Raw genomic sequence first — 26,697 nt, forward strand, 5'->3', positions numbered from 1 at the left:
GCATCTCAGAGTTTCTCAAGGACATCATCCTTTTGTTATCCAAGGACCTTGGTATATGTTTAATTTTTTAATAACTCACCAAACAGTTTCAAAACCATAAGCCTGCTTCTCACATAATTTTGAGAAATCAGTCTTCTTGCAGTGGGTTAGTCTTTGCAAGAGGATTAATCAACTTCCACATTCTTCCTGCTTCTTACTAAAGCCATGAAACCGGTGATAGAACTTTATTTTCTCCAACTATTGAGTTCATTTCTGCTATTTAGTAAGAAATCTGACCAACATGCTCTGAGATATAAAAACTGCAAAAGAAAGTTGTTTGAGAACCTCAGGGGGTCCTGCAATTGAATCCAGTAAAGTGTTCCTTACATTTTTAGGGACTTTAAAATCCTCCGCTAGTTCTTACTTTTCTTGGAGAACATCTTTGTTTTCCTGTGTTCTCCTAGCATGTTAACACTACATCAGTAACTCTGATTACAATGTCAGTGACTCTTTTATTATTTCTTGGCTAGAAGCAGCTTCCATAATGAGAGCTTTTATAGATTTTTTTTAAAACTTCCTAGTGCTTTTACAGATCTTCCCCCAATTGCTTAGCTTCTCATATCACTAAGAAGCACATTAGGGGGTACATGTGTAGGAATGGAAGGCTATTTCTCCATTATGATTCGTCATGATACTGTCTTATTATCTGAACACTTCCTGTAGGAGCTGACAGGCCTTGCAACCGGACCTCTGCAATCCTCTCCTGCTTTAGAATAGCTCTTAAAAACTGGTTGAGGAACTTGTAATTCATTTGAGCATTTATCCACCCACCTGTGAGTCTTGCAAGACATGGTTGTTCCACTGATTCTACCATGCTCATGTTCAGACCCCTCATACGGACTCTAAAATATCTTAATCAGAGAATGGTATGCTGAGCAAAATACATGGTCTTAATGTTTTTAAACCTTCTGCCTGGCTACATCTTTGATTGTTGTCAGTCTTCTTAATTCCACCTTCAACTACTGCCTTAACCACAGAAGAAGATAATGCATCTTTCCCATTTCCCTGGCCACATGCAGTATTTGATTACCAAGTATTAAAAGGGCATCCTCTGTGGGAATTTAACATCTATTTGTCGAGTACTTATGATGTTATTGAGCTAAATCAATGGAACAGTGTTTGATGCTGCCATTGTTACAGGAATACTTTGAGATTGAGAATTCTCAAAATTTCAATATTTATATTTTCTTCATCCTACACTTTCTCAACTATACCATGAAGAATCATTTAATGTCTACAGAACATTTCTCATGCTTAAAAAGAAGGCTTAATCATTCTATCACCATTCAGAAATAAATTGTTTCATGAAAAAGCAACTGAAAAATTCATCCCTCTCCCCAAGAATAGTAAGCTGAAATTGGAAATGCAAACAGAGAGAGAAGGAAGAGGAGGGAAGAAGAAAAGAAAGGAAGATGAGAGGAGAGGAGAGGAAGAAAGAAGTTGAGCAGAAGAACTTTCTTATCATAGTAATGCACATCTAATTTTTTGAAATCCCCTCAAAGTCCATTATAAGTAGCTTTCGAATTCAAATCTTGAGCCTCATTGATTTCCTCAACTGAATTTCCATTAAGCTATTTCTACTTTCCATAGTTTTTCCCTCTCAGCTCCTGAAAATTGCTCAGTTATTTTTGAGGCATAAATGAGAAATCATAGTTGAAAATCCTTTTAAAAACCATAAAAATCTATGCATAGAGGTTACAAACATCTTGGACACTGGTTAAGAGGCATAACCTCTGAATCCAGGCTGCCTGGATTCAGATCCTAGCACAACTTCTTAGCAACTATATAACCCTAGCAAGCCATTAACCTCTGTGCCTCAGTTGCTTCATCCCTAAAACTAAATAGTATCAGTACCTTCTTATAAGGATTAAATGAGTTAACATTTAAAGTGTTTATATCAGAATCTGACACATATAAAATGTATGATTTTTGACATGTGTATCATTGATAAATGTTTCTTATTTCCAACACATAATAGGTTAGGTTACAAAATTTTGCTTGTAATTTTGTTAACACTCAGAACACATTATCCCATAGAAAAAATGTCACTGAGTCAGAGAGAGTCATAGCTCCAAGAGACCTGAGCAACATTATAAACACTAAATTCCCAAACTAGCTTACAAACTATTGATTTAATCCATAAGGTAGCGATCTACAGTACTGCCCTAAATTCTAGTACCTGGGACCATGTTTCCTTTCCTACATCAGGGATGGCTCACTCAGACCTGTCCTTGCTGAAGTGCTTCATGCTCCAAAGTATCTGCCTACCATAAGTCCCCATCAGATTCCTCATTGCCCCAAGTGATCTTCACCAAATGCAGAGAGAAATGGATCTTACTTTACTGATTAATACTAAGGTATAAAAGACTGGTGCCTCTAGCAGACCTATAAGCTATTGTCTAATATATTTACTAACTTAAGCAAGTATTTAATTGGTAGAACTTCAGGGTATAGGAGTTAAGTTATAAATTTTTTAAAGTCACTAGTGTTAATATTGTACATCTTTTAATAAGATGTAGTTTAGATTTAGAACTCTAAATTCAAGGAACAAACTTCTCTCCTTCAAGGATATTTTCCTGCCATTTGTGAACCTCTGGGTCATGTGACCGGGAGTCTGGTTAACAATCTTAATCTTTTTTTTTTTTTTAAGATTTTATTTATTTATTTGAGAAAGAAAGAGAGCGCACACAAGCAAGAGGGAGAAGCAGACTCCCTGCTGAGCAGGGAGCCCGATGCAGGACCCAATCCCAGGACCCTGGGATCATGACCTGAGCCAAAGGCAGATGCTTAACCGACTGAGCCACCCAGGTGCCCCAACAATCTTAATCTTTAGACTAATCATTCAGAGTCTTCTGAACACCTTGGGGTAATGTGGTTTTTGTTTCTACAAGAATTAATGAATACTTGAGTTCACTTTACTCTGCTCTCCACTCTGTAAGCTGCCAGAGGAGAAGCAAATGAGATCCACAGAGAAGACCCTGAAGTAAGACTTTCCACAACAAAATAATGCTCCAGAGACAGAAATGTGCCTTTGTGTTCACATCTGAAAATTGGACTGTTCAGCTTGTCCTAAGGGCAAAGGAGTCTAGAGGATGGAGTTAGTACTATTTTATGTCCACTTTTAGAAGATGTTCACTTTTAGAAGGCATTTGGGCTACATTATCCGAACACTTCTCCATACCTGTAAAGTGGGTAACAGTGGTTCATGGGGTCATGGCAAGGAGGAAACAAGATAATACATGTTAAGGACTTAGCACAAGCCTAGCATCCAGCAAGTGTTCAATAAATCTTAATCTAATGGGGTTTTTCCTTCTCTAAAAAATAATATTCTGTTTTTCCTAAAACTTACTAGGCAAAAATTTAGTAAAATTAGCTTAAATTCAAGAGGATCAACTGTCCCCCTTTTTTTAACCATAGAGAGCGATACTGTTCCTTCTCTCCACATGGTGGTGCTAACGTAGCATTACTAGGGGCGGTAGTGTCAAACTTGAAAAAATCCTGTGCAGCTAATTGTGATAGCAATCCAAAAATGACCACTTAACAGCTGTTTGAAATGCATGCAGAACACCAATTTTGGTACATTTTTCAAAAAGAAATAGATTAATCACAGATTTTAAAATAAACAAAATGAGCAAAATGGCAAACTACTTCAAATCAATGATGGAGGGGTATTATCATCATTTATAGTTTTTCACCAGGGCATCTATATCCTGCTTATGCAATAGGTCAGGGTCCACACCAAGCTGATTTCTCTTATTTCTACCCAACCAGAAGATCCTAGATTACAGTTAGAGGTTGTCAGGAATGAAAACAAGTGTATTTGATGGTTCTGTCAAATGGTTCTAGATATTTGGCTCACATGTGGATCCAGATGTTATGGAAAATTTTTTCACTAAATTAAGATAGGAGTCTCACTACTTTTCATAGTCTATTGAATGCTAAATGAACAAGCACTTACAAGAAATGGCTGGTGTATGGACTGTTTCAACCTAGGAGATTGTGCCAAATGAAATCTAGATCTTCCACTGAGTTGTGTGGGGTTCTGAAAATCAGTCTTGTATGTTTAGTTTTAGCTTGTGTGTGTGGTTTTAAAACATGCCCACCCAATGATACATCATTATTTCTTAAGTGAAGGAAGGATGTTATAAAGTATGCAAAGAATCAAATTATTTGAGATCAAGCTATTCATGTCACATTTCAGCTAGTTCAGACTAGATAGGACACTGAGCTAAGCCACTTGAAACCCAGAAATGGTTTGTTCTCATATTACTAATGTAAATAAATATTAACACATTTCTGGATTAACCAGAAACTCTTGAGCACCTTCCTCATCAATAGCCAGCAACCTCTAGTGGGGAAAAAGTCATCTTAAACTGGCTGCCCTTGAGAAAGTAGACCTTAAAAGTTCTAATCAGAAGAAAAAAAAAATTGGGGTGCCTGGGTGTCTCAGTCGGTTTGGCGTCTACCTTCAGCTCGGTCATGATCCCAGGGTCCTGGGATCGAGCCCCACAACGGGCTCCCTGCTCAGCGGGGAGCCTGCTCCCTCTCCCTCTGCAGCTTCCCCTGCTTGTGCTCACTCTGTGTGTGTGTGTCAAATCAATAAATAAATCTTTAAAAAAGAAAAAAATTATAACTGTATATGGTGATGGATATTAACCAAACTTATTGTGGTGATCATTTTGCAATATATACATATATCCAATCATTACACTGTACACTTAAAACTAATACAATGTTATATATCAGTTATTCTCAATTTTAAAAAATGTTCTACCCATTCCTTTGTACAGCAGGTGAAATATGTACACATTCAAGTATTATGCTTTCATCGTATTCACAATTTTCTGTATTTCCTTCAACTCAGAATCAAAAATGAAAGGCTTGTAATGACCACCAACTATCCTGTGTGAAAAAGGAAGAATGGGAGGGCATTTAGATGCAGCTATTTTTACTCACCAAGTCCTTGCCTGCCCACTTATGGCTGGCACTCCCTCAGTACCAATCCCAGCGTCCCTTCCCAAACTGTATCACAGCTGATTTAATCAACTGTGAGAGAGAAAAAATATCCTCTTTCCTCAAACATGGATTTTCCAGTGATGAGTCATTAAGCACATTTCCTTCACCCATGCATGGCACAGTAGACAACTGCTTCATATTCTGTGCATAATGATTTATTTAACTATAGTGTCAAGGAAAGTGTCTGCCAGCACGCACACCTGTGACTTGTACACCAATGGTTCTCAAAGTGCTGTCTTCAACCACCTGCAGGAGCAACATCTGGGAATTAGAAACATAAATGTCTGGGTTCCACCCTAGATATAGTGAATCAGAAATTCCCCGGCGGGGGGGGGGGGGGGGAGCCAGCGTTCAGGTGATTTTGTTACACACTAAGGTTTGAGATCCAATAGTATCACCTCAAAGAGGAATGTTGCCAATGCTGGTTCTGTTTGCTCTTCTTACATATTGGACTTTGTAGCTATTTTTTAAAGTGTTTTGGCAACAGTGTAGCCCATTCTCATTTTGACTGGCAGGAGGACAAGTTTGGACAAACATTTGTTTTGCTCCTTTCTCTGACTTCATTGACAATCTTCAATATAACATACTAGAAAGCATTATTTTGCCCTTGTTCTAGAAAAACCTAAAAATTACAGGGAATTAGAGGCTAATATATTCTTAGTCTACTAAACATAAAATTTCTGATGTTCTTCATCATACATTCAATTCACCCTTTCCATTTTTGGCTACTGCATGAAAGTCTTATTCTCAGATTTATTTGTCCTCACAGACAGATTTATTTTCCGTATTTGTACTATAACATGTTATTAGGTTTGCAAAATTTTTCTGAGACATAGTCTTTCATTCTCCAAGTGCATGTATATTTAAGAGAAGCACTATGAACCGATGATTCATTTTTAGGTACTGGGGGGGAAAGGGAGCACAATAGTAACAAAAAATGCAAATTTCTCAGACAACATACAAACGATACGAAGATGTGCCATTAACCATACTCTATTTTACCACTATTAGCATGGAGATGAAGTGACGAACATAGCGCTTTAGTACATGTGCAATCAATAAAAATAGGATTAAAAATGAAAAAAAAATCTGTGAAAATAATCATTAAACTTACATGCCAAATTTGTGAAATGCATATGCACTAAACTGTTTCTTTTTGCTTCTGAAATTGCCAAACAGCCAGAACTATATTTTTTAAAGATTTATTTATCTGAGAGAGAGAGAGCAAGTGCATGTGTGTTGGGGGTGAGGGAGAGAGAATCTTAAGCAGGCTCCATGCCCAGCGAGGAGCCTGCATGGGGCTTGATTTCATGACCCTGGGATCATGACCTGAGCTGAAACCTACAGTCGGACACTTAACCAACTGAGCCACCCTGGTGCCCCCAGAACAGTATTTTATGTTTCCTAATTCCTAAGGAAATTCTGTTTCCATCTCTTTCCTTTCTTCTCCAATAGATTCCATTATCTTATCTGCTAATCCCTTCTCTCATTTTAACTCAGAAACCTGAGATTGAGCCCCCCTTATGAAGTACTCCCCAGACCTTGTGAGCTGGGCACAGATGAAAGACAATCCCTGGCTCCCCAGACTCTGCCTACAGACAGAAGGCAATGCCGGGCTCTTTGCTACCAGGAAGGAAGTGGAATCCTGAGAACCAGAACAGAAGAAACAAAAAAAGGCTGAAGAAACCCAGTGGGGGAAGAAGTCTATCCTGGCTCCCCTCCAGTACTTGAGAACATACTTGCTGGCTCTAGCTAACTCCTCTAGATGCCCTCTTTCTTTTGGCCTCACTAACATACGTCTCAAAAGCATGGTCTAGGTCCACAGTTTCCATTGCTTCATCACTTACTTCCTTCTCACCCCCTTGCAACATAGCTCCCCAGCTCCCAGTTTCGACACTTCAGTATTCTCCGTGGTATCTGGCCTTCCTCTTTCCTTCCTACCACATTACCTGAGTGCCTTTCAAGAGTAGAAGGGCATATCAGAATCGCCTGTGGGGCTTTGCCAGCCTCCACCTCAGAATCACTACTCCAGGCCAACTGTGTCAGAAGATCAGAAGTGAGGCCCAGATCCAAGTATTTGCTAAGAGCTCCCCAGGTACTTCTAACATGACAATCATGCGGAGAGCTTTTAAGAGACACCAATGCCCAGGCCCCCACCTGCGGAGGTTTTGTAACATGTCATCTTGGTAAGGTTGAACAACATTTCTGAGAATTTCCTTTCCAGTTAGGGTGGATCGCAGGAGAGGTTTGGGGGAGTTTGGGGAGTGGAAGTGAAGCAGCAGCCTTTCCAAAGCTCTCATACATCACTGCTGACCTGCTGGCTCGTCTGGTTGGCATAAACCAGCAACCAGATGTGGACCTGCTCCACCTTCCCCAAGATCCTCCTTCAGTTTCTCCAACTCCTCGGCCAGGTGCACGTGCTTAGCCCTGTGACAAAGGTCCCTGGCCTCTCTAGGATACCCAGACCATCCAGGTCAGAGGCAACAAGCATGGAGGCAGGTTTCATTCTGTCATTATGGGTCCTAGCTGGTGTTTGTTCTCCCCACCTTAAACACCCTCCTTTCCTGACTGCCTGACCTGTGGACTTCAAGTTTCAGTGTCAAAATAACACCGTAAGGATTACTTAACCAGCTCCCACAAGTGCATAAGGTCAAACACCTGTACCAAATCCCTTTATACGTAAGTATGTTTCTTCCACTGAATCTTGCCTGATAAACCACTCCAGACAAATTACCTCAGAAGCTCAGAGGTGAGGCCCAGACACAGGCATTTGTTAAAAGCTCCTCAGGTGCTTCTAACATGGTTAGGCACCATCTACCCTAGAGTGAAAACCCCCACAACCTATTGCAAATCTGTGCCAGAGTAAGCCAGTATAGTTGATGGGAATGGATACACTCCCCAACCCCATGCTGTCTTGCCCCACCCCTAGAATTGAAAAAGATTTAAAATCCTGTTCTGCCCCCACCCTACCTATTTTCTCTGATTTAGTCCTTTTTCTTTTCCACAAATGCAGCCCCTAGCCATCTAACAGATCACCACAATCTCCCTGTCTCAAGTATTTCCTCCCTTCACTTCACCCCAGCCATTACCCCCAGACTGATCTAGAGAAGTACTTATCACATCCCTCCACGTTCAAAGGATTTCAGCAACTCCCTGCCCCCCCTCCATCAGTCCAAGGAAGAACAAAGCAGTTGTCACACAATAAAAAGAGAAAGGCCCTCCTCTAGCTTCCTTGGATTCTGCCTAAAAACCAGGGCCAGTAGCTGGGTAACATCCCCTACCTCTCTCTCTCCCTTCCCTTCTTTCTCAACTCCACTTGCTGCCTCCCACTTATATTAAAGGTAATTAATATATACACATTTGAGTTCTCATTGTATTAGAGGCAGAAAGAAAGTAAAGCACAAATTCCTTTGTAGAGATACCCTTGACATTTTAATAAGCAGCGGCTAACCCTTTCTTTCATGTTCAATTAATGCTACTGTGATCCTATTCCCAGAGTTCAAGGAAGAAGACAGTATTTAGATGATTCTCCACCACAAAAACACAGCCTAAACCATGGGAATTTCTATGCTCTCCCAGCATAGAAATTTCAAAGCCGATAGGTCTTCTTGTATGCTGGGGCTCTCTACAGCAGCACATGAACTGGCTTTGAAATTTTCTTGCTGAATAGAGAGAATTTTCTTACCCCATGCATCTCCTATTTGCATCTTGGGAAAGCAGCCTTATATAGTTAGGGCATTTGCCCTCAAAGGTGTCTTTAAACACCAAGAGATTGAGAAAATGGGACTGAAGCATGGCCCTCACCCAATGTTTTTCCTAGGGTGCCCACTATCACATAATATTAATATGTAAAGTAGGTATTTATACTTCCCAAGGCCTACATCTGAGTGTGTTTCAATTTTTTGCTTTTGCATCTTCTGTCATCCATTCATGTGCTAATGTTTGAATTGGGAATGTTTTCTCTAGATTTCTCCACAAAAGTACTCACCCATATTTCTCTGCAAGTCCTCTTGCTTCCTCCTCTTTTACTACTCTCTGGTCTTCCAGATCACTCTTATTGCCACATAACACTATATCTGGGTTTTCACAATATGCATGCATTTGTAGCTGGCCTGTAAGAAAAATTATTATAGGTAAATAATATGTGTGTGATCAATGGAGAATATATGCAAAAGTGCTCTGGAAACTCTAAGTGGATGTACGGACATAAGGAAATGATAGAATGCTTTCAAAGCATCAATAACCTAATCTGTAAAACTGAATGGATGGGACAGAGATGTAAAGTTATCTTTAAGCACACATCCCACCTTATTTATATCAGAGAGGAAGAGGAGAATTCGCTAACCCTCCAAAAGTGCACGCGTGAATGTAAATGACCATTTACACACACACCTGTGGTTATCTTTCTATTGAAGGTCATTTGAAAAAAACTTGGAGAAGTTTTAGTTCTTATTGCTAATCATAAAGCTATAGTGTCTCCCCATAGCAATATTTTTAAAAGAACTGTCTTCCTATGAACTAGCTTGTTTCCATCTGAAATGTTTTCACATTTTTCTCTTATCCTAAGGCAGAACCAATTCAATTTAAATAAGACAGACATATGATTAAATGAGAGAAAACATAGAATAAATAGGAAATGACTCTGTCACCAGAACTAAGGGGAAGCAGAAGACTATAATTCTTATTTCACAGCTTTTCTTTTTACCTGAAAACCTGTAAATAGGCACACTTTTTTTAAAAAGCAATTTAACAGGGGTGCCTGGGTGGTTCAGTCATTAAGCCACTGCCTTCGGCTCAGGTCATGATCCCAGGGTCCTGGGATCGAGTCCCTCATCGGGCTCCCGGCTCTGCAGGAAGCCTGCTTCTCCCTCTCCCACGCCCCCCCTGCTTGTGTTCCCTCTCTTGCTGTGTCTCTGTCAAATAAATAAATAAAATCTTTTTTTTAAAAAAAGCAATTAAACAGAAAGAGCTTCACTAAGTTAAATAGTTTAACCTCCCAAAGAAGTATTCATCACACCCCAAAATAAAATTAAAGCAGCCCAAACTTTCCACAATAAGATATAGCTCAAAGTTGGTATGGCCTAATTTATTTTTATCATGGTTAACCAAAAAACTGTTGACATTTTAGTTCCTCATTACAAAGTCATGTTCATTATATCTTATCAAGAGAAAATCTAATCAGCAAGCATTCACTGATTATTAACATAGGCCAGATACTTGGTGCAGAATTTCAGGGCCCTGACCTTTGCCCTCAAGGGACAACCAGGGAACAAGGCCTGCATTGGCAAAACCAAACTGTGTAGGTTTCCAATAACTGCCATGTGCTTTCTTTTCTCCAGGCTGGTACACATGCTCTCCCCATGTGCTTGAATACCCAACGACAACCTTCCTTCCGGGAATCCCCACCCCTTCTTTTAAGACTTGCCTCTCAGTTATAGTTACCTCTACAGTGAAACCTTTCTGGTCTCCAGAGTGGGACTGTGCTCTATTAACCCCATATATGTCCAGTGTCATGATTATGAGCATGAACTCAGAACCGACTGTGTCCAAGACCGAGCCCTGGCTCTGCTGTTTACTAGCTGTGTGGCCCTGAGAAAGTTGTTTCCCCATCTGTAAATGTTAATAATGAGGGTACTTACTTCACAGGGTTAAGGTGTGGATTAAGTGAGTTAATTCAGTGATTCTCCCGGTAAGGTCCATGGGCCTTACCCTCACCAGGGAACTTGTTAGAAATGCAAATTCTCAGGTTCCACCCCAGATCTACTGAATCAGGAATGCTGGATATGGAGCCCAGAATCTGTGTTTTAACAAGCTCCCTGGGTGATCCAGATGCACACTCCTACTTGAGAACCACCAAATTAATATGTTAAAGCATTTAGAAGTGCTAGGTAAGTATTACCATTAATGACGTTTACTAGTATTTGTTTATTTTGGAGACTCTGGGAAGTGTGATTATTGGTGATTTTTCCTTTTATTTCTTCCTTCCTAATTTGTCTACGAAGACTGAATTACTTATTTAAAAAGTAAATTAATCAATTCTTTAAAAAAAATCTCACTAAGAAAAAGACACATACATAAATAACTACTACAACCCAGGGTGGTATGTGCTAAAAATCCTATAGGTAGTATAAAATATAATAGCAGTTACGAGGAAGGAAAACATTTAATCCAACAACAGTTACAGAAAATTTCATGGAGCCCATAATTTGCCAGATTTTAAAGAATAAGTAGAACTCTAACCAGTTTTAAAAAGGGGGTGGGTGTGGAGGGAGTGGGTGTGGGGACTGCTCTTCAGAGAGGCAGAATAATAGGGATAAAAATATACAGGCAAAAACATGTAAAATATATACCTGTTGGGCTTTTATACCACTCATGTGAGGCTACAGAAACAATGTTTAGAAATTCAGGCTACTTTAAAGTTTCTTTACAAAACAGGCTGCCACTCGAGGAATAACTCTGGGCATGACCTGTCCATTCTCTGAGCTCTAGGAAGACAGATAAGTGAATACAACACTACCTGATTCCTTTCAGATATCAGATTTAGGCAGAGAAGACTCAGCTCTCTGTTCCGTCTTCTGAATTCAGCAGGGCTCACCTTTGAACTGGCATGTATCACCTTCCCAAGGGGCATGGAGAGCTTTGGAGTCAAGAGAGAACTGACTGCCAGGGCAGCTCTGGAGAAGCTAAAAGGAAGGTACAGACCTGCTCTCCTCTCCCCCAGGCCATTCAGGGCCCAGGAGTCAGCTACTTGTTTAAGAGGCGACACTGCCTTTGTTTCCACAAAAAAAGAAGAAATGAATAATCCCTGTAATATTCAAAATGCTAATAAGCAGAGGAAAAATAAAATGTATAGACAATTGTTATTCCTAATTAAGATTTGATATTATTATCTCTGATACTGAACACTAACTTTTTTTTTTTTTTTTTTTTTTTAAAGGCGGGTTGGGGGAGAATACTTTCCATTGAAGATATGAAATCTGCAGAATGCATAAATTTTCTCTACCTAATTGCACGATAAGAATTCTTTTACACTATAAGGATAACAAAATAAAATGCATACATTACATATAATTTCACATAATTTTGTTATTTATCTAATCAGCTAAAAAGTCCAGATAGGCAAGATTTATCTGTCTCAGAGTTTCCATTTCTATCTGTGAAAACAGGTGGGTTGATGATCTCTCAATGCTAAGATTCTATGAGCACATCTCTAATAAGAGTCTTACAGTGTTTGACTTAAAGCCTCAGAACTTGTTACAATGATACAAAGAAGAGGATGATGAGCAAGGGCTGAGGATAAAGCACTAGAAATAGCCACCATCATTCAGCTTTAATCGAAATAATGAGGTGTGCAACACAGGCATTTAACAAAGTGAAGCCCAGTGAGCATAACTAAATTTGAGGAACCTATACTTAAAGTATTAAATAGCTCTTCAGCCCATAATGATCAACTTAGTTAAGAAAGAGCATAAAAGGCTACTGAACGGAAAGCCAAACTCCACGTCCTCCAAGGACAGCACTACTCTTCAAGGCCCAGAGTCCTCATCCTAAAATAAAGACACACCACCTGTCTGAATCTGCACCCAGGGTGCTTGTGAGGATCAACTACAAAGTATGTGAAAATGCTTTGAAAAATCACGATGCACCATATAAATTACTCATTTAAAAACTCCTTAAAAATAAGGTTTCCTACTATCAAAACCACAGCCAATGACCCCTTCGTAATACCAAAACACCAAGTTATTTTTAAATAGTAGGTATTTTTAATAAGTATTTTCATTTTAAGGATTTGGATGTTAAGAATTTAACATCACAGCCTTCCCCAAGAGATTCTCTAGGTTTGCACTAATACAACTAATAGAGAAATGTGTACTTTTGCAAATTGTCATTTGATGAAGTGGCAGGATTTTAAGTGGCTGCTAACCAACCATTTAAGAGATTAGGATCTCTCCAAAGAGCCAAGATGAGGGTGTGTGTGTGCATGTATAGTGCTGGGGACCACTTTTGCCAGTGTAATTTTAGAATCTTCCATGATGGGATCCTTCTGGCAACTGCTCTGGCCTTAAAAGGAGAAAAGGAAGCTCTGAGTACAGAAGAGACATGGAGCCAGGGGTATGATCTACTAAGCCTTCAAAAGATATTTATGTCTATATAATAGATGTATTAAACCCTGGATGATATGAATCCTGATAGCATACAATAGGCAAACAGATACTTAGAGATTTAACTTTTCTGGGCTTCTGTTTCCTTATCTATAAAATGGGGATGAGAGCACCCTCTGTTTTCCACATGTAAAGTGCTGCCACGTGCCTACAGGATAAGAAGTACCCAACAAACCAAAGTTAGTATTACTAGGAAAAGCAGAGTATTTCAGTAATCTTTGCCCCCAAAGTAAAACCTTGCTCCTTTAAACAGCATTTTTAATAGTACTAGGAGCTCCTCCAAAACAACTTACAACAGAAGTAGAATTTCAGAGAGCACTGTATTGTGGGAAGGGGGGAGTGGGAGACAGGGAAACAATAGCACTTACTTATCCAGTTTCTGACATTGAGGAAACTTTGCTCATTTGTCAGATCAAAAAGCAGAAGAAACCCCATAGCATCTCTGAAGAATGCTGTTGTCAAGCTACGAAACCTAGGAACATAAAAGCAGATTAGTCACCTAAATCATGGCCCCACTCCTGAAATATAAAACTACCAATAGTGCCCTCGGCCTCTTCCAATAATTCATCAATAACAAATTATTTAACAATGTGCCATTGTTTCTAATAACTTCACATTATATACACATATTGTATCTCTTAATTACATAAGATTTAGGAAATTATGCTATCAAATAGCTATCTAGAGCCACAAAGAATGCCTGAAAATATACTGAGACCTTATAAAACACCAACAATTATCAAGTTATATTTGGAATTCAATCTTACAGAGAACAAACTGATGGCTACCACAGGGGAGGTGGGGGGTGGGGAAGGGGGAAATATATAAAGGGGATTAAGAGTACACTTATGATGAGCACTGAGAAATGTATGGAACTGTGGAGTCACTCTACTGTACACCTGAGACTAATAGAACACTGTACGTTAATTATACCGGAATAAAAATAAATAAAATAAAAACAATCTCTGTAAGTTTTTAAAAATTAAAAAAACAAATTGGATGATGATATTCCAAAAGTACATAAGACGCTTATTTATCACTTACATAAGTTTATATGTTAATGGACCATGTGATTTGAAAAATCAGACTGCTGGACAGGAATCACAAGAACTAGCTCATGATCCCTTAGTCTCAGTCAAGAATTTACTTAATTAGGCCCAAAGCAATGGTTCTTGCTGTGTACGTTTTCTTTGTCCCTAGAAAGTTCAGCTTGACTTGATGTTGCAATGGGGTCCATGACCTTTTAATTTTAGTCTCTGAAGAGGTCTCATAACTCTGATAACCATTTCTTTGGCTTTAAGGTGGGAGTAGTATTGACTCAGTCTTATCCTTTCTTGGTACTCTCTCTTCCAAGGCTTTATCCTGCTGTCTCCCCTCTCTCTCCGTCTAAAGGTCAGTTTCCACTTTATTTTGTTTTTATGTAACCTCTGCAACTGACAGGCATAGATTCCAGGGAAGAAAATACTCGTATGAATTTGTCATCTAATCTGTTTTTTTAAGTTTTCTCAAATATTTCTAATCAGTGTTTTTACAAGAAGAGTCCTTACCCTTTAGGAATACATACCAACGTAGTTATAAATGAAAATATCTGATAAATGGAATTTGCTTTAAAATAATTTGGGGTTTTGGGCTCCCTGCTCAGCGGGAAGCCTGCTTCTCCCTCTCCCACTCCCCCTGCTTGTGTTCCCTCTCTCGCTGTGTCTCTCTGTGTCAAATAAATAAATCAAAATCTTTAAAAAATAAATAAAAATAATTTGGGGGAGGGGGTAAGAAGGGATAGAGGTATACATGAGACAAGATAGGCTACAAATTGATGACTACTTAAACTGGGAAATATGTACATGATTTTATTATACTATCCTCTGTAGTATATATTTGAAGATTTTCATAATAAAAAGTTAAAAAACAGAACACTTCAGGGGCGCCTGGGTGGCTCGGTCGATTAAGCGTCTGACTCTTGGTTTTGGCTCAGGTCATGATCTCAGGATCGTGAAACTGAACCCCAAGTCAGCCTCCGCACTCAGTGGGGAGTTTGCTAAAGTTTCTCTCTCCCTCTCCCTCTGCCCCTCCCTCACCCTGGCTTGCTCTCTCTCTCTCAAATAAATAAATCTTTTAAAAAATAAAAACGAAACAGAATACTCCAAAGAAACTGTGAGAGAAAACAGCAGCTATAACTAAAAGAAATTTTATATCAAGGTTTCATGTGACTTATTTTGATCAAGCAACTTCTAACCATATGAGTTAATTCCAATCAGATTTTCTGTGAGGTTTCCATAATCAGGCAAGAATAATGCATGTAATTCTGCAGTTGTCTTTGTGGCTGTGTAAATAGCTAAAGTAAATGGAGAAAAGTGTATAAATCTTAAAGAACAAGAAGAACAAGAACAAGAAGAAAAATGAAGGAGGAGGAGGAAAGACAAAGCAAGGAGGAGGAGGAGGAAAAAGAAGGAAGAAGTAAAAACTTCATAAGTAAGATAGTCTATTTTGAAAAGGATTCATTTTTCCTTTGACCTTGTATGAAACAGACATCATTATCATTTCAGGCTGATAAATTTCCTGCTAATTTAGCAGCATGTCTTATCTAGATGCAAGTCAACTAATCAGCTGGCCTCTTCCTGCTCAGGTACTGTGTGAAGGGCATAGCTGGTGTTCCCTTTCCTCCAGTAAGGAACACATAACTGAAGATCTCATACCTCTCCTGCCCTGCTGTGTCCCATAATTGCAGGTGGATTCTCTGACCTCTGCCAATGGTTCCATCTGGTCCATTGGCTCTGTACACCTAAAATAGCAAAATGAAAGAGAAAAAGAAAACCTTTGAGACTGATGAACTCTTCTCACTTTTCTATTCAGTAAAGCTCCCATAAGCATCTAAACTTCTAAAAAATCCCATCTGGAATACAACCCTATTTGTATGTTATTCCAAATAATTGTCTTTGGATAATATAATAATTTGTATTAAAACATATATACCTTATATATTTTTATAAATATATTATGAAATATATAGATAACACATAATTTGTATAAAAATAATAATCTGCTCACCTTTCCTCAAAGTTCCCTCAGGTCACTAGTATTTTTCCCAATCCCATCTTTAAAAAGTACTCTAAAGCAATTTTATAGGTAGGACCTCTGGAGATCTCTTCTTCCATAAAAGCAATGAAATGCTGGCAAAAAAAATGTCAAAATCCACTTTTTCCAAACTCTGAAAATTAACAGACTCGCAATGTTCCAAGACACATCCAATCAAGAAAAATGAATGAATATCAGTAAAAACAGTAAACTTTGTGCTGTTTTAATTTATCCTATTCCCATCCCACTCTTCCCAGCTCATCAGTGGCCTTGAAAACCAAGAGATGCACAACTATAGTAGCTGTGAAAACAATCAGTTCACTGGGCAGTGAAGGGAGTGGAGGCAAAACAGGTTTGAAGCTCCCCAAAGTCTCATCTCCAGAGTACTGTCTGAAAGTTGCCTGTAAAGCTCCATTCCCAGGCCTTGACTTGACTTCGCCAAACTCAGAGCTTGCTCTATGATAATAACCTTACCCTTAGGGCATTTGTTGAAAACGATCAGCAGCAATTATTTAACATCACAGCTACCAAAGGCAGCAATACAAATTGGGGCTAACAAAAGCCTAACGAAAAAACTTGAAGGAAAAAAAAAAAGGGAAATGAGATGTCCACGGGGAGATTTGAAAAGCTCCAAAATGTTCTTTGGAATGTACCAAGCCAGTTTCATGTATAGCACTGTACATATGCCTGGGAAAGACTTGAAAAGACCCTATTATCTCATCTCTAGCTAACTTCGAGGCTCTTCTCAAGCAGGAAGTGAAAGTTAAGACAGAGTTGTAAACTGCCTGCAGGAGCATTAGGCACATGTCCCAAAACAGACATGCACGTGCACACATGCATGCACACGCGCGCACGTGCACACACACACACACACACAGTGTCAGAAAAAGCTGACAGACTTATTGGCTCAAGAAATCTGTCTGCTCATGGGTGCCTGCATAGTTCAGTCAGTTAAGCATTTGACTCTTGGTTTTAGCTCCAGTCATGATCTCAGGGTTGTGAGATAGAGCCCCATGTCAGGCTCCATGCTTAGCACAGAGTCTGCTTGAGATTCTCTCTCTCCCTCTGCCCTTCCACCTCCTTGGGAAAGGGGAGGAATATAATTCTAGAATTGCCAGATTATATTATTTAAAATGTCCAGTTTTCAGCAAAGTTTAGGAGACACAAAAAGAAACAGGAAAGTATAGCTCATACACAGTGGGGGAGAGGAAATCAACAGAAACCATCCCTAAGGAAGAGGACTTAGTAGACAAAGACTTTCTTTTTCTTTTTTTTTTTTAAAGATTTTATTTATTTATTTGAGAGAGAGAATGAGAGACAGAGAGACCACAAGAAGGGGGAGGGTCAGAGGGAGAAGCAGACTCTCTGCTAAGCAGGGAGCCCGATGTGGGACTCGATCCCGGGACTCCAGGATCATGACCTGAGCCAAAGGCAGTCACCCAACCAACTGAGCCACCCAGGAGCTCCAGTAGACAAAGACTTTAAATCAGCTATTATAAATATGTTCAAAGAACTAAAGGAAATCATGTCTAAAGAATTAAAGTATAGGGGCTCCTGGGTGGCTCAGTTGGTTAAGCATCTGCCTTTGGCTCAGGTCATCATCCTAGGGTCCTGGAATCAAGCCCCACATCAGGCTCCCTGATCAGTGGGGAGCCTGCTTCTTCCTTTCCCTCAGCCGCTCCCTCTGCTTGTGCTTTCTTGTTCTCTCTCTCAAATAAATGAATATTTTTTTTTGAAGAATTAGAGAAAAGAATAATGCCTCACTGAATAGAGAATGTTAATGGAGATAGATATTAAAGGTAAAAAGAAATTCTGGAGTTAAAAAGTACAGTAACTGAAGTGCAATATTCACTAAAGGATTTCAATAGCAGACTTGAACTGGCAGAAGAAATAACCACTGAATTTGAAGACAGGTCAGTTGAGGTTATCCAGGCCAAGGCACAGAAGGAAAAAGAATAAAGAAAAATGAACAGAGTCTCAGAAACCTATGGAACCATCAAACATACCAACATATGCATACTGGCAATCCTATAAAAAGAAGACAGAGGCAGAAAATATTTTTGCAGAAATAATAGACAAAAACCTCCAAAATTTGATGAAAAACATTCATCTGCACATTCAAGAAACTCAATGAGCTCCAATAAAGTAATAGAGATTGACTAGACACATCATCAAACTGTCAAAATCCAAAGACAAAAAGAGAATCTTAAAAGCAGCAAGTGAAAAGTGATTCATTGCATACAAGGGATCTCAGTAAGACTAACAGCTGATTTCTCATTAAAGAACAATAAAGGCCAAAAGGCAGTAGGATGACATAAAGTGCTGAAAGAAAGAAGACTATCAACCAAGAATTCTATATCCAACAAAGCTGTTTAAAATTGAAAAAGAAAGACATCAGCAGATAAACAAAAACAGAAAATTCATCACCAGCATACTTGCTATATAAGGAATAATAAAGACAGTGCTTCAGGCTGAGATAAAAGGACACTGGGCAGTAAGTTAAATCCATAAAAAATAAAGAGAACCAGAAAGATAACTACATAGGTAAATATAAAAGACAGTATAAATGTATTTTTAAATTCTTTTCTTCCATCTGATTAAAACACAACTGTATGAATCATCATAAATCTGTTGATTGGCACATAACATATCAAAATGTAATTTGTATGACAATAACAGTGCAAAGGAGGGAGTAGGAAATGAAGCAGAGTTTCATGATAGTATTGAAATTAAGTTGGTATTAATCCAAACTACACTGTTAAAAATTAAGATGATAATTGTAATCCCTAGGGGAACTATTAAAAAAATAACTCAAATATATAGTAAAAATAATGACAAGGAAATTAGAATGGTATACTAGAAAGTATATAACAAAAAATAAAGTAGTCATAAAAAAAGAGGAACAAAAAATAAGACACATACAAAACAAGTAGCAAAATGGCAAACATAAATGCTTTATCAGTAATTAAATATAAATGAATTAAATACTCCAAATTAAAGGCAGAGATTGACAAAATGGATTTAAAAAATTGATCCACTATGTACTGTCTATAAGAGACACGCTTTAGATTCAAAGACACAAAGAGGTTGAAAAGAAAAGGATGGGGGAAAAATACCATGCAAACAGTAAATAAAAGACAGTTGGAGTGGCTTTACTAATATTAGAAAAAATAAACTTTAAGACAAAAATTGTTATTAGAGACAAAGAAGGATATTTCATAATGATAAAAGGGTTACTCCATTAAGAACATGTAGGGAGAGGGGGCAGAGCAAGATGGCGGAGGAGTAGGAGACCTGGCTTTTGTCTGGTCTCAGGAATTCAGCTGAATAGGGATCAAACCATTCTGAATACCTACGAACTCAACAGGAGATTGAAGAGGAGAGTAGCAACAGCTCTCTGAACAGAGAAGCGACCACTTTCTGGAAGGTAGGACGTGTGGAGAAGTGAATCCGAGGCGATATTCGGGAGGATAGACGGCGGGGGAGGGGGCCTCCGTCGGCCGCTTCTGGCAAGTGATAGAGCCGCGGAGCACAAAATCGGACCTTTTAGAAGTCGGCTCCACTAAGGGACGTCACTCCAGTGGCTAAGCGGGGGATGGAATCCTCCCGGGAGAGTGTGGACTCAGGACCCTTGGGGTCACAGAAAGACCGGGGGTGCCTGAGTGCGCCAGAGCTCCCAGGTATCGGAGCGGGGAAGCCGGCTGCAGAGACAGAGCCGAGGCGCGGGCTCTCAGCTTGGGGTTGCCATAAACTGTGATCCGTGGCCCACTTGGGCCACTGCTCCTCCAGCAGGGACCCAACAAGCGGCAGAGCCAGGGAGACTCCCCTTGCTCCCCCGGGAGGAGCGGCGCAGGAGCGCACCGCAGGATCTGCTGGGTTTGGAGACTCCACACGGGGTCGGGTGCCAGAGATAGAAACGCTCGGTCACAGGCCGGGTGAGCACAGAGTGAGGCTGGAGACCAGGGAGATGGGAGTGACTGCTTTTCTCTGGGGGCGCACTGAGGACCGGGGCCTGAGTTCTCAGCTCCTCCAGGTGGAGATTGGGAGGCCACCATTTTCACCCTGGTCCTCCAAAGCTGTACGGAGAGCTTGCAGGGAACAAAACTCCTGAGAGCAAACCCGAGCAGCTTGCTTAGCCCGGACCGACAAGGGCGGGGCAATTCCGCCTCCAGCAAAGACATTTGGAAACCACGGCAACAGGCCCCTCCCCCAGAAGATCAGCACGAACAGCCAGCAAGCCAAGACCAAGTTTACCGATCAAGGAGAACGGGAGAACTCCAGCGCTAGGGAAATACTGCACATAGAATTCATGGCTTTTTTTTTTTTTTTTTTTTTACCATGATTCGTTAGTTCATCAAAGTTAATTCTTTTAACTTTTTTTTTAATTTTTCTTTTTCCCTTTTTCAACCAACATCTTATCAATCCCTTTTTTAAAAAAAATTTTTTTTTCATTTTTAGAGTCATATTTTATACCTTCATAGTAGTTACCCTTACTTTTGGCATAATATATAAGTTGTTCTCTCTTTAAAATTTTGAGATACAGTTTCTTCTAACAGATCAAAATATACCCCAAATCACTAGTGTATTCCTTTGTTCTAGTCTCCTGCCTGATCACATTCTGTTTTTTTTTTAAATCTTCTTTCTTTTTTCAAGCAACTTCTTATCTTATCAATTCCATTTTTATAATCTTTTATAATTTTCATCTTTACAGTCACCTTCCATCCCTTCATTGTATCAACCCTTACTTTGTACATATATGTCTTTCTTCCTTTAAAATTTTAGGAGGCACTTTTTTCTAACAAACCAAAGTACGCCCAAAATCTAGTGTGTGGCACTGATCTATGCACTAGCCGGTACATATTTGATCATATTCTGATTTTTTTGTGTTGTTCTGTTTTTGTTCTTATCTTTTTTTTTCCTCTTTCTTTTTTCTTTCTTTCCCTTTCTTTTCCCCCATTTCAGGTCTTTTCTGATTTGTATAGAGTATATTTGCTGCGGACGTTGTTAACCTGTTAGCATTTTGTTCTCTCATTCAACTATTTTCCTCTGGACAAAATGACAAGACGAAAAAAATCACCACAGCAAAAAGAACAAGAGGTAGTACCGTCAGCCAGGGACCCACTCAATACGGACATTAGTACAATGTCAGACCTAGAGTTCAGAATCATGACTTTAAAGATACTAGCTGGGCTTAAAAAAAGCGTGGAAGTTATTAGAGAAACCCTTTCTGGAGAAATAAAAGAACTAAAATCTAACCAAGTCAAAATCAAAAAGGTTATTAATAAGGTGCAATCAAAAATGGAGGCACTAACTGCTAGGATAAGTGAGGCAGAAGAGAGAATCAGTGATATAGAACACCAAATGATGGAAAATAAAGAAGCTGAGAAAAAGAGAGATAAACAACTACAGGATCATGAGGGCAGAATTCGAGAGATAACTGATATGATAAGACGAAACAACATTAGAATTGGGATCCCAGAAGAAGAAAAAAGAGAGAGAGGGGCAGAAGGTATATTGGAGCAAATAATAGCAGAGAACTTCCCTAATGTGAGGAAGGAAACAGGCATCAAAATCCAGGAGGCACAGAGAACCCCTCTCAAACTCAATAATAATAGGTCAACACCCCGACATCTAATACTAAAACTTACGAGTCTCAGAGACAAAGAGAAAATCCTGACAGCAGCTCAGGAGAAGAGATATGTAACCTACAATGGTAGAAATATTAAAGTGGCAACAGACCTATCCACAGAGACCTGGCAGGCCAGAAAGGACTGGCAAGATATCTTCAGAGCACTAAATGAGAAAAATATGCAGCCAAGAATACTATATCCAGCTAGGTCGTCATTGAAAATAGAAGGAGAGATAAAAAGCTTCCAGGACAAACAAAAACTAGGAATTTGCAAACACGAAACCAGCCCTCCAAGAAATATTGAAAGGGGTCCTCTAAGCAAAGAGAGAGCCTAAAAGCAGCAGAGATCAGAAAGGAACACAGACAATATACAGTAACAATCACCTTACAGGCAACACAATGGCACTAAATTCATACCTTTCAATAGTTACCCTGAATGTAAATGGGCTCAATGCCCCAACCAAAAGACACAGGCTATCAGATTGGATTAAAAAACAAGACCCATCGATATGCTGTCTGCAAGAGAATCATTTTAGACCCAAAGACACCCCAAGATTGAAAGTGAGGGGGTGGAAAACCATTTACCATGCTAATGGACACCAAAAGAGAACTGGGGTGGCAATCCTTATATCAGACAAATTAGATTTTAAAACAAAGACTGTAGTAAGAGATGAAGAAGGACACTATATCCTACTTAAAGGGTCTATTCAACAAGAAGATCTAACCATTGTAAATATCTATGCCCCTAACATGGGAGCAACCAATTATATAAGGCAATTAATAACAAAAGCAAAGAAACACATTGAAAACAATACAATAATAGTGGGGGACTTTAACACCCCCATGACTGAAATGGACAGATCATCTAAGCAAAAGATCAACAAGGAAATAAAGACTTTAAATGACACACTGGACCAAATGGACTTCATAGACACATTCAGAACATTGCATTCCAAAGCAACAGAATACACATTCTTCTCTAGTGCCCATGGAACATTCTCCAGAATAGATCACATCCTAGGTCACAAATCAGGTCTCAACCAGTACCAAAAGATTGGGATCATTCCCTGCATATTTTCAGACCACAATGCTTTGAAACTAGAACTCAATCACAAGAGGAAAATCGGAAAGAACTCAAATACATGGAGGCTAAAGAGCATCCTACTAAAGAATGAATGGGTCAACCAGGAAATTAAAGAAGAATTAAAAAAATTCATGGAAACCAATGAAAATGAAAACACAACTGTTTAAAATCTTTGGGATACAGCAAAGGCAGTCCTGATAGGAAAGTATATAGCAATACAAGCCTTTCTCAAGAAACAAGAAAGGTCTCAAATACACAACCTAACCTAAAGGAGCTGGAGAAAGAACAGCAAATAAAGCCTAAACCCAGCAGGAGAAGAGAAATCATAAAGATCAGAGCAGAAATCAATGAACTAGAAACCAAAAGAACAGTAGAACAGATCAACAAAACTAGGAGCTGGTTCTTTGAAAGAATTAACAAGATTGATAAACCCCTGGCCAGACTTATCAAAAAGAAAAGAGAAATGACCCAAATCAACAAAATCATGAAAGAGGAGAGATCACAACCAACACCAAAGAAATACAAACAATTATAAGAACATATTATGAGCAACGATATGCCAGCAAATTAGATAACCTGGAAGAAATGGGTGCATTCCTAGAGATGTATCAACTACCAAAATTGAACCAGGAAGAAATAGAAAACCTGAGCAGACCTATAACCACTACGGAAATTGAAGCAGTCTTCAAAAAATCTCCCAAGAAACAAAAGCCCAGGGCCAGATGGCTTCCCAGGGGAATTCTATCAGACATTTAAAAAAGAATTAATACCTATTCTCCTGAAACTGTTCCAAAAAATAGAAATGGAAGGAAAACTTCCAAACTCATTTTATGAGGCCACCATTACCTTGATCCCCAAACCAGACAAAGACCCCATCAAAAAGGAGAATTACAGACCAATATCCTTGATGAACATGGATGCAAAAATTCTCACCAAAATACTCGCCAATAGGATCCAACAGTACTTTAAAAGGATTCTTCACCACGACCAAGTGGGATTTATCCCTGGGCTGCAAGGTTGGTTCAACATCCGCAAATCAATCAATGTGATACAATACATTAACAAAAGAAAGAACAAGAATCATATGATCCTCTCAATAGATGCAGAAAAAGCATTTGACAAAGTACAGCATCCTTTCTTGATCAAAACTCTTCAGAGTATAGGGATAGAGGGTACATACCTCAATATCATAAAAGCCATCTATGAAAAACCTACAGCGAATATCATTCTCAGTGGGGAAAAGCTGAGAGCTTTTCCCCTAAGGTCAGGAACACAACAGGGATGTCCACTATCACCATTGGTATTCAACATAGTATTAGAAGTCCTAGCCACAGCAATCAGACAACAAAAAGAAATCAAAGGCATCCAAATCAGCAAAGAGGAAGTCAAACTCTCACTCTTTGCAGATGATATGATACTGAATGTGGAAAACCGAAAAGACTCCACCCCAAAACTGCTGGAACTCATACAGGAATTCAGTAAAGTAGCAGGATATAAAATCAATGCACAGAGATCAGTGGCATTCCTATACACCAACAAGACAGAAGAGAGACAAATCAAGAGTCGATCCCATTCACAATTGCACCCAAAACCATAAGATACCTAGGAATAACTCTAACCAAAGAGGCAAAGGATCTGTACTCAGAAAACTATAAAATACTCATGAAAGAAATTGAAGAAGACACAAAGAAATGGAAAAACGTTCCATGCTCATGGATTGGAAGAACAAACATTGTGAAGATGTCAATGCTACCTAGAGCAATCTACACATTAAATGCAATCCCCATCAAAATACCATCCACTTTTTTCAAAGAAATGGAATAATCCTAAAATTTGTATGGAACCAGAAGAGACCCCGAATAGCCAGAGGAATACTGAAAAAGAAAAGCAAAGCTGGCGGCATCCCAATTCCGGACTTCCAGCTCTATTACAAAGCTGTCATCATCAAGACAGTATGGTACTGGCACAAAAACAGACACATAGATCAATGGAACAGAAGAGAGAGCCCAGAAATGGACCCTCCACTCTATGGTCAACTCGTCTTTGACAAAGCAGGAAAGAATGTCCAATGGAAAAAAGACAGTCTCTTCCACAAATGGTGTTGGGAAAATTAGACAGCCACATGCAGAAGAATGAAACTGGACCATCTCCTTACACCACACACAAAAATAGACTCCAAATGGTTGAAAGACCTAAACGTGAGACAGGAGTCCATCAAAATCCTAAAGGAGAACACAGGTAGCAACCTCTTCGACCTCAGCCGCAGCAACTTCTTCCTAGAAACATCGCCAAAGGCAAGGGAAGCCAGGGCAAAAATGAACTATTGGGATTTCATCAAGATAAAAAGCTTTTGCACAACAAAAGAAACAGTCCACAAAACCAAAAGACAACCGACAGAATGGGAGAAAATATTTGCAAATGACATATCAGATAAAGGGCTAGTATCCAAAATCTATAAAGAACTTATCAAACTCAACACCCAAAGAACAAATAATCCAATGAAGAAATGGGCAGAAGACATGAACAGACATTTTTCCAAAGAAGACATCCAAATGGCCAAGAGACACATGAAAAAGTGCTCAACATCGCTCGGCATCAGGGAAATCCAAATCAAAACCTCAATGAGATACCACCTCACACCAGTCAGAATGGCTAGAATTAACAAGTCAGGAAACGACAGATGTTGGCGGGGATGCGGATAAAGGGGAACCCTCCTACACTGTTGGTGGGAAAGCAAGCTGGTGCAACCCCTCTGGAAAACAGTAGGGAGGTTCCTCAAACAGTTGAAAATAGAGCCACCATACGATCCAGCAATTGCACTACTGGGTATTTACCCCAAAGATACAAATGTAGGGATCTGAAGGGGTACGTGCACCCTGATGCTTATAGCAGCAATGTCCACAATAGCCAAACTGTGGAAAGAGCCAAGATGTCCATCGACAGATGAATGGATAAGGAAGATGTGGTATATATACACAATGGAATATTATGCAGCCATCAAAAGGAATGAGATCTTGCCATTTGCAATGACGCGGATGGAACTGGAGGGTGTTATGCTGAGTGAAATAAGTCAATCAGAGAAAGACATGTATCTTATGATCTCACTGATATGAGGAATTCTTAATATCAGGAAACAAACTGAGAGTTGCTGGAGTGGTGGGGGGGTAAGGGATGGGTGGTTGGGTGATAGACATTGGGTTGGGTATGTGCTATGGTGAACGCTGTGAATTGTGCAAGACTGTTGAATCACAGATCTGTACTTCTGAAACAAATAATGCAACATATGTTAAGGAAAAATAAAAAGAAGATAGCAGGAGGGGAAGAATGAAGGGGAGTAAGTTGGACGGGGAGATGAACCATGAGAGACGATGGACTCTGAAAAACAAACTGTGGGTTGTAGAGGGGAGGAGGGTAGGGGGATGGGTTAGCCTGGTGATGGGTATTAAAGAGGGCACATTCTGTGTGGAGCACTGGGTGTTATGCACAAACAATGAATCAAGGAACACTACATCAAAAACTAATGATGTAATATATGGTGATTAACATAACAATAAACAAATTTAAAAAAAGAAAAAGAACATGTAGGGAGAAAAAGGGAGAAATAAACGTGTCAACCATTATATTGGAGACTTCAATACTCCACTTTTTATAATGGATAGAACAAGTAGGCAGATGAACAAGGAAACAGAAGACTT

General features: G+C 39.3%; 1 protein-coding gene across 1 annotated transcript in view; it reads right to left on the reverse strand.

Moving 5' to 3' along the window:
* Window positions 1–26,697, reverse strand: part of RAB27A (RAB27A, member RAS oncogene family) — a 79,439-nt gene that overhangs the window by 3,129 nt on the left and 49,613 nt on the right. The window contains exons 4-6 of the mRNA XM_027571035.1: window positions 15,911–15,996; window positions 13,586–13,689; window positions 9,044–9,167 (exon numbers count right to left, since the gene is read on the reverse strand). Of these exons, the coding sequence (XP_027426836.1) occupies window positions 9,044–9,167; window positions 13,586–13,689; window positions 15,911–15,996 (314 nt within the window). The remainder of the gene's footprint in view (window positions 1–9,043; window positions 9,168–13,585; window positions 13,690–15,910; window positions 15,997–26,697) is intronic.

Source organism: Zalophus californianus, chromosome 6 (genome assembly GCF_009762305.2).
Source record: "Zalophus californianus isolate mZalCal1 chromosome 6, mZalCal1.pri.v2, whole genome shotgun sequence".
NCBI lineage: Eukaryota > Metazoa > Chordata > Mammalia > Carnivora > Otariidae > Zalophus > Zalophus californianus.